A 17074-nucleotide genomic window follows, 5' to 3' on the forward strand; every position below is an offset into this window, starting at 1 on the left:
TCGGGTGGCTTGCATGTCACACGGCTGGGTGATTGTTGGGTTACGAGGCTGGATGTGGACTCGGGTGCTCGTGGCTCCAGGGCTGGTGCTTCGTCCATTGCGCCACCTGGCCATACCTACAATTATTATTATTATTTTTTTTATTTTAATTTTTTTCTCTCCCCTTTACTTTTTTCGCCCAAACAAGTCTATCTATATTCATGGGGGAGGAGGGGTATTTTGTTTACTTGTAAACAAGAATATTTTATTAATGTAAAAAAACATTTGTACAAAATGAGAATAAAAAATAAATTAAAAGTTAAAAAAAAAAGAAAAAAAGAGAGAAAACCAAATTGCTAGTATCATAAATGAAAAAGTGAACTCACCACCAATGAGGATGAAATTAAAATAATAATTTAGAATTATTTTGCTCAACTCTATGCCAATAAATTTTATAATCCAAGTTAAATGGATGAATATTTATGAAAATATAAGTTGCCCAGGTTAAATGAAGAGGAAATTAAATACCTAAATAACCCTATCTCAGAAAAAGAAATTCAACATGCTACCATTCAATTCCCTAAGAAAAAATCTCCAGGGCCAGATGGATTCAGTTCTTTCAAGCATTTTCTGTCAGGCATTTAAGAAACAATTGGTTCCAATTCTATATAGACTCTCTGGAATAATAGGAACTCTGCCTAACTCCTTCTATGACAACATTATGGTGCTGATACCTAAGCCAGGAAGAGTCAAAACAGAGAAAGAAAATTATAGATCAATTTCCCTAATGAATATGGATGCAAAAATCTTAGATAAAATCTTAGCAAAGCAATTACATGTTATTACTAGGATAATACACTATGACCAAACAGGATTTATTCCAGGAATGAGGGTTGGTTCAATATTAGGAAAACTGTTAGTAAAATCGACTATATCGATAACAAAAATTATATGATTATCTCAATAAATGCTGAAAAAATCCTTTGACAAAATACAGCACCCATTCCTACTAAAAACACTTAAAGAGTATCAGAATAAATGGATTATTTCTTAGAATGATTAGCAATATCTATCTGAAACCATCAACAAGCATTATATGCAATGCGGATAAGCTAGAAGCATTCCCAATAAGATCAGGGGTGAAAACAAAGATGCCTGTTATCACCAGTACTATTCAATATTATATTAGAAATGTTAGCTTCAGCAATAAGAGAAGAAAAAGAAATAGAAGGAATTAAAATTGGGAAGGAAGAAACAAAACTCTCACTCTTTACAGATGCTATGATGATATACCTAGAGAATACTAAAAAGTCATTTAAAAACTACTAGAAACAATTAGCAACTTTAGTAAAGTCACAAGTAAAAAAGAAACGCACAAAAATCCTCAGCATTTCTATATATTACTAGCAAGAATAGCAGCAAAAGTTAGAAAGAGAAATTCTATTTAAAGTAATTTCAAGGATGCGGCTAGGTGGCGTAGTAGTAAAGCCCCGGCTCTGGAGTCAGGAGCACTTGGGTTCAAATCCGGTCTCAGACACTTAATAATTTTCTAGCTGTGTGGCCTTGGGCAAGCCACTTAACCCTGTCTGCCTTGCAAAAACCTAAAAAATAAAATAAAATAAAGTAATTTCAGACAATATAAAATACTTGGGAGTCTACCTGCCAAGGTAGACTCAGAAACTTAAAACAATTATAAAACACTTTTCAAAGAAATAAAATCAGATTTAAATAACTGGGCAAATATGAACTGCTCATGGATAGGCCAAGATAATAAAATGACAATTTTACCTAAATTAAACTACTTATTTAGTCTCTTACCAATCAAACTTCCAAAAACTTACTTTAATGAGCTAGAAAAAATTGTAACTAAATTCATATGGAGAAATAAAAAGTCAATAATATCCAGGGATTTAATGAAAAAAAGGGCAGGGGTGGCTAGGTGGTACAGTGGTTAGAGCACCAGCCCTGGAGTCAGGAGTACCTGAATTGAAATCCAGCCTCAGACACTTAATAATTACCTAGCTATGTGGCCTTGGGCAAGCCACTTAACGCCACTGCCTTGCAAAAATCTACAAAAATAAAAAAATAAAAAAATAAAAGTGCAAAAGAAGGTGGCTCAGCCTTACCAGATATAAAATTATTTTATAAAGCATCAGTCATCATAACTATCTGGTATTGGCTAAAAAATAGAGTGGTGGATCAGTAGAGTAGATTAGATGCAAAAGAGACAGCAGGAAATAATTATAGTAATCTGCTGTTTGAGAAACCCAAGTTGTCCAGCTTCTGGGATAAGAACTCTCTTTTCGATAAAAACTGTTGGGAAAGTTGTAAGTCTGTATGGCAGAAACTCACCAAGATAAGATCAAAATGAGTACAAAATTTAGACATAAAAGACAATATTATAAGCAAACTAGGAGATAAAGGAGTAGTTTATCGTCAGATCTATGGAAAGGGAAGCAGTTTATGACCAAGGAAGAGATGGAGAACATCATTAAAAACAAAGTAGATAATTTTTATTACATTAAATTAAAAAGCTTTTGTACAAACAAAACTACTCTAATCAAGATAAAAAGAAATGTAGTAAATTGGGAAACAAAATTTTTACAACTAGTATTTCTGACAAAGGACTCATTTCTAAAATATACAGAGAACTGAGTCAAATTTATAAAAAAAACCCAAAATTAAGCCATTCCCCTCACTTGACAAATGGTTAAAGGCTATACAAAGGCAATTTACAGATGAAGAAATCAAAGCGATTCATAGTCATAAGAAAAATTGCTCTAAATCATTACTGATTAGAGAAATGCAAATTAAAGCAGCTCTGAGGTACCATCTCACATCTATCAGATTAGCTAATATGACCAGAAAGTACAATGTTCAATGTTGGAAGGGATGTGAGAAATCTGGGGCACTAATACATTGTTGGTGGAGCTGTGAACTGATCCAATGCTTCTGGAAAGCAATCTGGAATTATGCCCAAAGGGCAATAAAAATGTGCAAATCAATTGATCCAGGAATACCATTACTGGGGCTATACTCTGAAGAGATCATGAAAAAGGGTAAAGAAACATCATCACTTATACAAAAATATTCATAGCAGCTCTGTTTGTGGTGGCAAAGAATTGGAAATCGAGCTAATGTCCATTGGGGAATTGGGGAATGGTTGAATAAATTGTGGTATATGTATGTTATGGAACACTATAATTGTATTAGAAACCAAGAGGGATAGGATTTCAGAGAAGCCTGGAAACACTTGCATGAACTGATGTTGTACAAGATGAACAGAACCAGAAGAACATTATACATCCTAACAGCAACATGGGGATGATGAGTAACCTTAATGGACTTGCTCATTCCTCAGTGCAATAATAAGGGACAATTTTAGAAAGCCTGGGATGGAGAATGCCATCTGTATCCAGAGAAAGAACTGTGGGATTTAAACAAAGACCAAAGTCTATTACCTTCAATATTTTTAAAAGTATCTTATGTACAACATAATTTTGCTATCTCTAATATTTTATTTCCTCCTCAAGGATATGATTTCTCTCTCAACACATTCAATTTTGATCAATGTACTATATGGAAACAATGTAAAAATGATCAGACTTGGGTGGCAAGGTGGCATAGTGGATAAAGCACCAGCCTTGGAGTCAGGAGTACCTGGGTTGTCTCAGACACTTAATAATTACCTAGCTGTGTGGCCTTGGGCAAGCCACTTAACCTCATTTGCCTTGCAAAAAACCCCCCTAAAAAAATGATCAGACTGCCCTCTGTTGGGGGAGTGGGAGGGAAGAGATGGTAGGGGGAAAAGTATAAAATTCAAAACCTTAAAAAAATGATAGCTAGAATCTACCATTGCATATAATTGGAAAATCAATAAAATATTAAAAAAGGAAAAAAAATGTTGTTGTCATTATATATGGTACAGTTTGAGGATAGAGAATTGGCCTTTTAGCCAATACCAGGAAGTGTCCACTTCAACATGTTAAACAAATATTTATCCAATTTCTTCCTAAAAGTCTCAAATTAGAGAGCACTTGTTTCTTTTCAAGGTCCAATTCCACTTTGGGTGAACTCTCATTCATAAGATTGAGTTTTCCACTGCTTCTCAGAACTATGAAACCTTGTTCCTATTTCTTCTCCTTAAGACCTACAGGACTTCTTCATATGATATCTTTCCAACTACCTGAAGTCAAATTGATAGCTTGCTCTCATCTGAGGTTTCCTCTTCTCCAGGCTAACCATCCTCTATTGCTTCAGGGGATGCTCATGATCTAGGGCCTGTTCACTAAACTCAATGAACTCTTGTGAACTTGAAACCTCTCCCTAGCTTGTCTATGTCCTTCCTAACCACTAAACTCCAGATGTGGTCTGACCAAGGCAGGGTATGGATGGCACTGTGGCCATCTGCACTCATCCTGATCTATATCTGGCCACTGGCCCCAAATAGCTCCAGAGGAGCGAGTGAGGCTGGTAACTTTGCACAGACCACCTCACTTGAATCCAATTCACTTGCAAGTCATGCCATCACTTTCTTGATGTTCCTGACCCTGAGAAAAATGTACAAACACCAATCTGTGGTAAGAATCAAACAAGATCAGCCATATCAATGTACATAAAACCTAAGAATGCAAAGCATCAGATTTATTATTAAAAACATTATTTGTTTTTCTTTGCTTTGGAGAATCACCAAGGCCACCAACAGATTATCAAGAATCTTCTTGAACAGGGGCGGCTATGTGACGTAGTAGATAAAGCACCGGCCTTGGACTCAGGAGTACCTGGGTTCAAATCCGGTCTCAGACACTTAATTACCTAGCTGTGTGGCCTTGGGCAAGCCACTTAACCCTGTTTGCCTTGCAAAAACTAAAAACAAAAACAAAAGAATCTTCTTGATCTTTCAGCATATTCCTTGAGCTCTCTGAGATCACAGATCCTGTTTTTGATTTTCCTTGTAGGGTACACTGCAGGCACTTAATAAAGTCTTGTTGACTGTTCACTATGAAGACATATTTCATGATTGTTGATCAACTCACAAGAAAAGCCATAAATGTCAACCAACCTGTTCCCTTCCAGCTCCAAATCACACATTCTAGTGATATTTTGCCTTTCTTAAGTCAGAAACATGTGCAATTGGTAATGTAATATTTTACATACATTTTGGCACATTCTGAAAATGTCAGATGAAAACTATTCATAGCAATAAGATCATAATTCATACTTGAGTCAATTTATCATTGAGGCATTTTAGTGTTTAAACAGCCAAGTTGAGAATAAAAGATGTGTGCAACCATATGGAGGCAAGGATGTAAGCACATGTGTGTACGGGGCGTGCTGTCTGTGGATGTTCCCTTGAATCAGTTTCATCCAAAGAGTTTCCCCAAAAGAAAAACCCAGAAGAACTTGCTAAACGCATTTCCACTAATTAATAATGAAGCTTCAGTTGTTAGTAGGGAATACTAGATATTTGTCTACAGTTGTGAACAACAACAACGTTTTACAAATTTCCTAAAGGACAAAGGAAAGATCTGAGGAATCATTAATACTGACTGAGTTTTAGGGAAAAAATGACAGTCCTTGCCCTTGGAAAAATGAAAAGCTGTTTTCCTGTTCTTTTTAAAAAAATATTTATTTTTCAATTTATACATAAAGATAATTTTCAATATTCATTTTTGTAAAATTTCTTCTCTCCACCCTCCCTAACATAGCATAATGGTAATATGTTAAAGATTATATTTGCACAATCATGTTACATGTATTTCATAGTAGTCTGAAGAAATTATAAAAAGAATTGGGGGGAGAAATGATTTTTAAGTTCCATCTCCCATCATTTTCTTTTTGAAAATTTTTTAAATTTTACTCTGAATTTATAAATACCAAATAAAATGATCATTTACATATTCATTGTAGAACACAGAGAGAAGATTATTTATAATAATATTAATCTCAATTATACACAACTTGCCTTTCTTTTAAAATATAGAATAAATTCAGCATGTAACTTTCAAAGCAATCCTGCTTATGTTTGTTCCTTTTAGCCTGTGGTCTTTTCTGGGCATTAAAAAATACTTGAATGATCTGGGTTTTTTAAAATTCTTTTTTGTTTCTTTCTCTTTCCCCTTTGATAGTTTTCAACATTAATAAAACAAGGGCAGATTTCTAAGATAGCTGTATTTTCATAAATAGCCCTTAAGTTTTTTGCTTTTTTTTTTTTAGTCAGCATTCCTATTCCTCAACTGCCCAGTTGTAGAAAGAAAGGACTTTAAGGTCAAAGCTAGGTGATGTTAGCCTTATATCTCTATAACAAGGTACCTTTAGGTGTCTTTGAAACAGATTTCTGGGATCTCTATCTGGACTGGTTGATCAGTTTTGATCAATTAAATCATCACACCAAGAAGGCCAAAACCTCATGGTACTCCAGGAGAATCACATTATATTTTTGGGAGATGGGAGAAAAACCAAAATAAACCATATATTCCACTGCCTGAGTTCACCTGGCAAGCCACCTTGTAAAGAGGATGCTAGGTAGTATAGTGGCCTAGGATTAAGGGGACCTGAATTCAAATCTCATCTTAGACATCTACCAGCTATGTTCCTGTTTTGCAAGACACAACCTCTCTGCCTCAGTTGTCTCATCTGTAAAATGGAGATAATAGTACTTACCTCTCAGGGTTGATGATCAAATGAGGTACTGTTTGTAAAACCCCTATTATAGTGCCTGGCACCTTGAAGGTACTATCTAAAAAAGCTATCTGTACAGCTCTTGTTGTAGTGGCAAAGAACTGGAAATTGGGAAGATGCCCATCAATTGAGGGATGGTTGAATAAGTTAATGGTATATGAATCTGATGGAGTACTTTTGTTCTGTAACCAATCATGAGCGACTAGACTTTAGAAAAACATGGAAAGAATTGCATGAACTGATGCTGAGTGAAGTGAGCAGAACCAAGAGCATATTGTACACGTTAACTACAACAGTTCTCAAAGACAATCCAGAGAGACCTACTATGGACAGTGCAATCCACATCCAGAGCACAAATGATAGATTCTGGATGCAGAGCAAAGTATATTATGTTAGTTTTTAAACATTTCTATCATATTTATCCTTTCTTTTTCATGGTTACCCCTTGTAATTCTATTTCCTCTTTTACAATAGGACTAAAATAGAATTATGTTAAACATGATTGTACATATACAACTTTTACCAGATTGTTTGCCATGATGGGACAGTGGGATGGGGAGGGAGGGGTGGTAGAAAAATGTAGAAGTCATAAACTTGTAAATGGATGAATGTTGAAAACTACTTTTCCATATAAGTGGAAAAATTAAATAAAATTTCAATAAGAAAAAATGTTAGCTATTATAACAGTAGTGATGATGATGATGATGATGATGATGATGATGATGATGATGATGACATACTACAAGAGATATCAGCAGGAGTGCGAGTGTTTCAATGCACACTCTCCTACCTGGTAGTGGAAGCCCAGTTTAAAGCCCATATCCAACTAATGAGAGGAGAAAACAGGACCATCATCTTCTCCAAAGGACAGACAGCCTTGGCTGAAGGGCATGCTGAGCCTTACCTGGCTAATGGGCGTCGGGCTCGATTGACGGCTTCGAGATCGGCATAGCGGAGGTCTAGTTGGCAGCCGACAAGAATAACAGGGGTGCGAGGGCAGAAGTGCTTGATCTCTTGGTACCACATGGTTTTCACATGATTTAGGGAGTTGGGATTAGCAATTGAAAAACAGAGAACCACAACATCAGACCTACAAGGAAACCACAAGAGAAATCCCATGAGATTTACTTTAATTGAGCATGTCGATGATTCTTCTGGGGTTTCAGATATTCTGTCCACACAACTCATGTCATAAATCAGAGTTTTTTATTTAAATAGGAAAAGAATGTGGAAGGGGGATTAAGAGTCATGCAAACACAGAAGTCATGAGAAGCCCTCTATATTTCACGACCACAAAAGCCCATTTCCTTGACTGCTCTGTAGAGCCTACAGGCATCAACAGGCTTAGAGTGGTGTGATATACAACAAAGACGGGCTTAGACTTAGAATATTATCACATGCTAAACTATTTCAATACACAAGAAATAGTTTCATCATACCTTCCATCCCACAAAACAAAACCCTCCACAGAAATAACACTCAAACTTCCATTAATATCCACCAGCTGAAGCATAAACACAAGATGGAATAAATCATTCAGATAAAGCAAACAGGCTAAAATGTTGCTAAAAATATCTTTTCTCTATGGCATCAGGAAGCAAACAAAGATTTCCAACACTCCCCCCATTCCTGCTCCAGTCTTGCCCCCAGACACGCACAGGAGGGAATACATATACATCTTTTCTAAATGAAAAAAAATTAAACAGAAGTTGTAGAAGATCTGGCTCCTTTTTATGAAGGACAAAGGAAATAGTATTTGATGTACAACTAAGCAGGAGACAAGCTGATGGTAAGATAGTATTAAAAGCCAGCCTGCTGTCACCATTTGTGTAATGATGGGGAGGTGACTTAACCTACCTGTGCCTCTGTTTCCTCACCTGTAAAATGTCAACAATAAACCTCCCTCAGCAACATATTGTGGCTCAAATGATATGTTCTATGTGATGCACTTCATAGATTGTTAAGCACTATAGAAATGCCACCTATTTTAATTTCTTGAGAGGGCAATGCAAGCAGGTTTCTTGGCTACCTTAATTAAAAAAATCCCTGCTAGTCAGCATTGGGCATAGGAAAAAAATGTAAAATCAAAATAATCATGATATGAAACTAACTTCCTTCTTTCTCTTTCTCCTTCCCTCCTTCCTTCTTTCCTCTTTATCACAGAGAGAACACTGTTACAAAAACAGGTTCCTAATATACCACCAGAACTACCCCTAGGTATTCTCACTGTGACTACATTGGCAAGCTACTCATGAAAAAGGTTGCTGATGAATGGAGGCCTTCAAAAATAATGAAGGTAGTAGAGATAATAGGAAGCTTTAGATCTTCCATAAAAATTAGTCCTAAGGGGCACAAATAGCAAGGGATTAAACTCACAATAAACAGCTCATTCCTGTTTCATCCATCTTTAATTTTATGTCAGAATATTCTATTTCCAGGCATTCTGGAATGGAGACAGAGCGCTGGACAGAGGAGTCTGGAAGACCTGAGTTTGAATCCTCTTTGAGATCCCTGGACAAGCCATTGAATCTTCTCTCAATCTGTTTCCTCAGATGATATGGGGATAATAATAGCCCCTCCTCTTAAAATGTATTATGAGGATTGGATGAGCCAAAGTATGTAAAGCACTTTGCCAGCCTTAAATCTATATATCAATGCTAATAATAATAATACTTATGTAGCAAATAGAATCACATGGAGGAATCCAAATACTATTCTTTTCAGTTTCAAATGAGGTATCCTCTCTCCAAGACTGGAGACAAACACATTTAGCCTCTCCCTCCCCCCATACCCTTCCTCTTTCACCTTGTTACTTAGCTTTCACTCCCTTTTGAAATTACTTGGCATTTCCTCAGCCAAATCTCTTTGGTAGAACATAAACTCCCCAAGGGCAGGACCTATTTAGATTTTTTTGTTTTTACATCCTCATTTCCTAGAATGATGCCTGGCATGCTTAATAAATCATGAATCATTGAATCTATAGTAGGAAGAAAAATTACTGAAAGTAATAGGAAGAAGTAACTATGGGGTCCTGCATTAAATGTAATATAGGATTCTGCCTCTAACTTAATAGCAAATAAAATTGGCTTCAATCCATAACAAGTATAGAGGAAAAAAATTCCTTTTATATTAAAATTTTCAATTTGAAAAAAACTATTAGTCTGCATGTATTGGGATGTCCTTGAATGTGAGACTGAAATGTGGGTGGTCTGGGATAATACCTTGAGAACAGATAGAAGCTTCAAGGTCACTAGAAATCATCAAAGAATGGGAGTGGGGCCAAAAAGCCCAGGGGGAGGCTTGCTCTTTGGGCCCTTGGATTTATTGAATAACATCTTATGATTCAGACATTTGGTAGTCAATTTTTCTACCCAACAGCATCAATGTTTCTTGGAACACAGCCCAAAGCACTCTCCCCTAATCACTCATTAGTCCCTGAGTTTTTCTATAGCCCCAGGCTCTATTTATATCAGCTAGCCAGGCCTCTGCTGGTAGTGATTCGACCAGATCATCAAATAAAAGGTGAATGTATTGTAGAAGGTCTTCAGCTTTATGACAAAGTCTCTGCATCTGCATTGAAGGCAAATGATCAGGAATGTGCCAGACTGCCTTGTGACTCTCTCTAATTGGCACTCCCAGGAGCCAGTTAAGGCGCATCAACGGCACCCATAAATGAAAATTCTCGATGGTATAATTTGCTTCTCTGAGGTAGAGACGAGACTTCATTGTTGTGCTCAAACATGGTGCTGGTGCATGTGAGGAGCAGAAATCAGTGATAGACCAGTTGCTAAGGCAACCCTTGGAACATTTATGTCACTGAACACTCATTCAATCCTGTCTAGATGACCAACAGAGGCAAGACCTTGGGGACCTAGAGAAGGCCATGTACTTAAAATTCCAACACAATGTCCGCACACTAGGCCAGGTCTTTGGGGAAGGATTTTTTAAAAAAATTCTGTTAAAAAAACTGAAGTGTAGGAAATATTTTGGGGAAGGTGGTTCAGTGTTAAATACCCTGGAGAATTTTTCTCTGAAGAAAATGGTAGCTAAAGGCTCGTCCTAAATAACATAGCTTCCTCAAAACTAAAATAGCTTATTGATTCAAGATCCAATGATATCTCCTAAAAGGTCTGTCCTTTTCCCCTCTTCACATTATGACCCTCAGTGGATGGGCCCATTTATTCAAACTTGGAATGGTTACCAAGCCCACTGGCTTAAATCTTTTTTTCTCCCCCCCCCCCTTTTACATAGCACTATGAGGGTCTTTAAAAAAAGGTGATGTACTAATTATTCTAAAAAATGTTTTTCTGGTATATAATTAAGGATACAAAGATGCAGAAACAGGCCAACAGAGAGCTAGTGCTCTGGCAAAATCACCTCTGTCTTCACATCTCTCTAAGCCCCTGCCCTCATTTGTTGGCATAAATGCCAACAAACCTATACAAGCAAAGAGCTATTTTGGGAACAGCAGTCTGGATTCCAAGCCAGTTTTTCTATCTCTAGCCCAAGAAAGCACAAGACCTACAGCTAAGAATATCTCTAGGCAGAACTCCAAGGAACGGGTGATATTCAATAACTTTTAATCCAAACACACATTCCGGGCCGAGATTGCTCAATGTCTGACACTAGGCTGTCTTTAGAAATGCCAGTCCTGGGAATGAGAAAATGACATTAGCTCTTATTCTCACTTCTTCCTGCAGCCATGGCAAGGTAGACATGGAGCTGGGTTCAAAGGTGGAATCCTAGCCCTTGTCTTAACCACCTTAACCACCTGGATGATCTAGAGAGAACTGCTCAAGCTTTCTGAGTCTTGGTCTCTTTATCTGTGAAATGGGAACTATAAGGGACCCAACCTCACAAAGATATTAGAAAGATTAAGAGTGTGCAAAGTATTTTGTAAAATTTAAAGTGATGACAAAATGACAATTATTTTAATAAATTATTATCCTCCTTCTAGCTTATATGCAGTTTCCATTTGAAGTTTATTTAACAATCAGGGGCAGGTAAAAATCAGGAGATGAGGTAAATGAGGGGGGACTGAGAAAAATGGCTCAACTATTAGGCAGAAAAGCTAAGAAACAGTCTAAAGATCCCAGGGTCAGACTTAGTTGACAAGGAACTTTTATAGGCTTTCAAGGGTTTCAACTGTGAAATCTGTGTTTTCACAAAGAGCAAAAGAAGGTAGAAAGGGGGAAGCCAAATTCTAAGGTTGTAAAATGTTATTATTCACTTGTGTCTGACTCTTTGTGTCCCCATTTGGGGTTTTCTTGAAAAAGATCCTGAGGAGGTTTCCCATTTTCTTTTCCAGCTCAATTTACAGATGAGGAAATTGAGGCAAATAGGGTAAAATGACATAATCAGGGTCACACAGCTATTAAGTGTGTTTGAGGTCAGTTTTGAACTCAGGTCTTCCTGCCAGGAGTCTCAGTGTTCTATCTAGCTTCCAAAATATACTTTAATCCTCTAATCCAACAAACATCGACTAAAGCCTTCAGTGTGTCAGATACAGTAAATATAAAAGACAGACAGGCATTCTTGTCCTTGAGTAGTTTAACATCCCTTGTGAGAATGCAAATGAACAGAGACAAATCTCTCTATGGCACCCTCACATGGGGAAGGGAGTCAGAGTTGATGCTGTGTCAAAGCCAACTCAAAATTTTTGGAATTTGTTAGTTTAGAACTGAAAAAGGTCTCCGAGGCCTCCTGGTCCTTGTCATATCTGAACAAAACATCAAGTCTCCCAACCCTGGACGTGTCCTCCATAGCCCAAATGCAATCTTTCCTTCTATTTCCTCCTCCTCTTCTCTTTAACTTTCTCTAGATCTCTGAAGGTTTTTCCAGCCCCCTTCAATGAGAGAAGCTTCCCTCTGTTGATTATATCTAATTGATCCTGGCTAGATCTGGTTTGTCCATATTCGTTTCCATGTTTTTGTCCCCATTCAACTGGAAGCTCCTTAAGGGCAGGGCCTGGTTTTATTTTTTAACCTTTATAATCCCAACATTTACCAGGCTGTCAGGAAGGCACACAGTAGGCGATAATAAATGCTTTATGTCTGACAAAAATACCCCTTACAACATCTCCCAAAATGCTCATTCTTTTGTTTTGGGTATAAACACATGATTCTTATGTTCCAAGGGGAAGTGGAGATGTTCCCATAAATGTTTTATTGGGGGCACTTTCTCATCCAAGAAATTTCTGAAAATAGATTAGTTAAATCTGAAGCAATTCCAATCTTTGGGAAAGAATAGAAGGGAGAAAAAGGAAAAGAGACATTTCTCTTATTGCTGAGTCAGTGTGGATGAGAACCAGACATAATTTTTAAAAAATCAGATGTAATTTTTAAAAGCCGTATGTTATTCAAGAATCTTGCTTCATTTGCATCAACTTCTCTTTAGGAGTGGAGCCTAAAAACCCCCTCAAATTCAAGTACTCCTTGACTTTTTAACTGCTCTGCCCTGGTTGTAGGGCAAAGCTCATATAGGAAATTGGCAAAAAGGAATGTGGACAACATAAGGCCTTAACAGGTCTGAAGGGAAAGTTGGGCCCAAATGCTTTGGGCAGTTGGGGGGAAAGTGCCAGAAGCTTCTTGTTACCCACGCTTCTTGGCCAGAGCTAGATTTAGAGCAGCAAGCACCACATACCCACAAAATAAAAATGTCTTTAGAATGTCTCCAGCCAGATTTAGGAACCTGTGCAGGGAAGAGTTCATAGAAGGATCCAAATATATAGATAATCGTCCTATCTAAAATATCAGATCTAGCCTTTGAAGTCATATTTGGAAAAATGAATTTGAAAAACCACTTGCCAGGAGCCAAATGCATTTTACTCAGCTTCTTCTTTGCCTCAAGACTTCTCGTCATTCTGCCTAGCTCATCTCTCTTTTTCCTTACTGTATCAGAGATCTGTTTCCTCATCTGAAAAATGAGGGCACTAGATGAAATGACTCCCATGGGTCCTTCTAGTCCTAAAATCGTGTGGCTTTGTCCACCAATTAGAACAAGTTACTCCCTGCATGACCTTAGGCAAGCTTCTTCTCAATTCCTTCATCTGTAAAATGAAGAACCTTCATTAGATGATCCTTATGATCTCTTCCAGTTTTAATTCTATGGCTTATGACCAATGCGTGACCAACCATCTGCTCGGAGATATCAGCGGGGTGGAGAGGTGCAAGAGAGAGGAGAGGGAATGAGACAGCCCAATTGGAAGGTCAGCAAGGGTTAATTTAAGCCAAGAGGGCAAACTTTCACACTCTTTCAGGTCTACCTCAGGGGGCTTTGATTCAAGGTCAGATCCTTCCCATCTCAGCTCTCTAAATAGTGGTTACTCAATCCACTGTTTAACTGTGGAGCCAAATGGCCATACCATTGGATCTATTGCTTCCAAAAATAAGATAGGAATGATGTTGTTTCCCTGATCAGAACTGTGTCCTTTGCTGATTAACTCATCTTTGATCCCTTATCCCTTTTGCACAGATAATACCATAGCCTTCCTGTCTAACAATGGATTCAAAGTTCTTCTCATTGGTCCCATTCCAAGAAAGTTTGAATTCCAAAAATTGACACCACCCTTCAGCTTTGAAACCCTTTTCTTCCTTGCCCTAATACTGGCCAAGACGATTGGTACACCAATGTTCAAACCCCTTTCTAGCTGTGTCACCCTTCCATGCGTCCTGATAGTGCGAGACGAAACAAACAAATCCACATAGCACAGGAGAGCATGAAGCAAGGCACAGAAGGGAGACGTGTTACATAGGAGCTTGCTTGTGAGTTGTTGTTGGTATTTTAGTAGGGAGCAGCCAGTGTCAGATGAGATGGGAAGGGCCTTGGTCAGTGAGGGCAAGCATACCAAGTAACCTGCAGATGGATGGCCGGGTCAGTCCACACTTATGACGGATGAAAAGCCCTGTTGGGGACAGCCTGGCAGGGGATCCAAGGAAGGCAGGGGAAGGAAGACCATGCAGTGCCCTGGAGGTGGGCAAGAGAAATCATGTCCATACTTTACCAAGAGCAGGGAGGCTTCTTAAGTACAGATGTTAAGTGGGGAAAACTGTCAAAACACCCTGAAATATATCCAGATTGGGGAGCGATTAGCATGCAGAACTTTCTCTTTGTCCCAAGGTCCCTAACTCTATGTTTAGTAGGAAGCAACATTTTAAAATGCAGATTAAATCATCATCTTTTTTTCCCTAAACATGGGATGGGGGGGCACTCTTAAAAAATGGAAGCATGGCCATTCATCAAGTTCACAGGCAAAGTACCTAACACCGGCTTGGAATATATTGATCTTTCTCAGGGATTCTTAACCTGGGTCATCTGTGAACTTAAATATACACACATACAAATTCACACATATTCATTCGGATAACTATTTCAATATAAATGGTTTCATTGTTTTGAGATGGGATCTGAAGGTTTCAGGCTTTCAGAGAGATTCATGACATAAGGAAGGTTACAGATTCCTGCTTTTGAGGTTTTGTTCCAGTTTAAAAAACAAAACTTTTGAATGGTGCTACTTATGTGATAGCTCACATCATGAGAGTATTAACCTGACCAGAGAGGGCTGATTGCCAGATTCCCCCCAGAATTAGCCATGAATCATTTTATGGGTCAAAGCTCAAGGGAGGTAATATGTGGGTTCTTTCAGGCATTTTTCTGCCACTCTCCTTGGTCTGTTGCTCTTGCACAAGACCTTTGAATACAAACTTGGGCAAGCTATTTAAACATCCAACTGTGAGTCAAAAAATTAAAGAATTTCATCATTTAATTTAGAAGGACTTCAGCCATCAACCCAAACCTTCAAAAGAATCTCCATGCTAGCTCACCTGATGCATAGGCATCCAGTCTTACTTGAAGACTTCCTGAAGGTTCCCCTTCCCCCATAATTCTATTCCCTCCTCCTGGTTCCTCCTTCTTTTTGGATACTTTGTATTTTTTTAAATTTTTATTTATTTAAGGCAATGGGGTTAAGTGACTTGCCTAAAGTCACACAGCTAGGCGATTATTAAGTGTCTGAGGCCAGATTTGAACTCAGGCCCTCCTGACTCCAGGACCGGTGCTCTACCTACTGCACCACCTAGCTGCCCCAATACTTTAATTATATGATACTTTCTAATTATAATAAGAGAGGATGATTTTATGCAAACAGAAATCAGGAAAATAAATGAATATTAAGATCAAAGGCAAATTTTTGAAAGTAAATGTTCTTTCCCACCTTACTTCCTCCCCCCCTTAGATATGTATTGGTTTCCCCAAACAAAATAATTTCTTGGGGTTTGGGGGGGGTATAACAGGATCAGGGACTCAACGAGAATAAAGACTGAGGTGTTTCACTTACGACTATTATCTGCTGCCTTCCAAAAGACAGTTTAGTTAGATCCCTCACAACCATAACCCTTCTTCCCTCTGGAAGACAGTTAAGTGATGTGCTCAATATTATTCAATCCAGACAGGCAATTAATAAACTTGACCAGTATCATATACTACAAAGACAGATATAAGAATGATGAAACTCTTTAACTGGGGCAAGACAACGTGGACCCATAAACCTATAGCCTTTTTAGTCAACCTAAAATATCCAGTCAGGGATAATTATGCTTTTCTTTCTTTCTTTTTTTTTTTTTTTGCAAGGCAAACGGGGTTAAGTCGCTTGCCCAAGGCCACACAGCTAGGTAATTATTAAGTGTCTGAGACTGGATTTGAACCCAGGTACTCCTGACTCCAGGGCCAGTGCTTTATCCACTAGCCACCTAGCCGCCCCAATAATTATGCTTTTCAAAGTTCTCTTCTCTCCTGCCCCACCCCGGGTGGAAGGGGGAGGGGGACCTGTGCTTTCAGTGGCCTAGAAAGTCCCTCTACTGACGCATACTGGCAATTCATTTCTACATATGGTTTACAGTGTTTGTCCTTGGCACTGATTTGGTTAAGGAACATCCATTTTCATTCAGTGAACATGCCTGAGGCAGGCCTTGAACCTGTGTCTTCCTTTCTCCAAGGCTGGCCCTCTGTCTGCTATGTCATGTGGTTTCTCAAGAATGTCATTCAACACTGAAAAAGAAGCCCGCAGGAATCAAATGGTATTTCTCCAAGTTCTGTCTATGAAAGTATTTCATACGAAGGGATGGATGGTCAGCATTTTTGCAAGCTAGTAATGTTTTGGAAACTGTCTTCCAGGATGGATTAATCCACTTGAGTAGATACTTCCGTGACACCAGAATGATACCGGGTTAATTATTTTTCTGGGACTGAATGGTCCCTAGAGGCCAAGTGAATATGGAAGAATGTCACAGACTCTGGGGAAGAGTAACTCTAAGCCACAACAGGATTAAGACTCAGAGGGGCAGTCTGTTATTACAGACAGGGCATCAAGTCTGACCTTGCTTTGAATTCTGTCTCCTACGCCTACTAGCTGTGTACC

The 17074-nt window shown here is 38.3% G+C and overlaps 1 protein-coding gene across 16 annotated transcripts in view; it reads right to left on the reverse strand.

Moving 5' to 3' along the window:
- The window catches only part of RHOBTB1 (Rho related BTB domain containing 1), a 177566-nt gene that overhangs the window by 25486 nt on the left and 135006 nt on the right, over positions 1–17074 (reverse strand). For 14 of the 16 annotated variants that reach the window (XM_074232321.1, XM_074232319.1, XM_074232315.1 and 11 more), the window contains one exon: positions 7565–7750. In XM_074232321.1, the coding sequence (XP_074088422.1) occupies positions 7565–7750 (186 nt within the window). Of the gene's footprint in view, positions 1–7564; positions 7751–14506; positions 14626–17074 lie in introns of all 16 variants that reach the window. The other 2 variants (XM_074232331.1, XM_074232330.1) reach the window with 1 other exon arrangement.

Source organism: Macrotis lagotis, chromosome 4 (assembly GCF_037893015.1).
Source record: "Macrotis lagotis isolate mMagLag1 chromosome 4, bilby.v1.9.chrom.fasta, whole genome shotgun sequence".
NCBI lineage: Eukaryota > Metazoa > Chordata > Mammalia > Peramelemorphia > Peramelidae > Macrotis > Macrotis lagotis.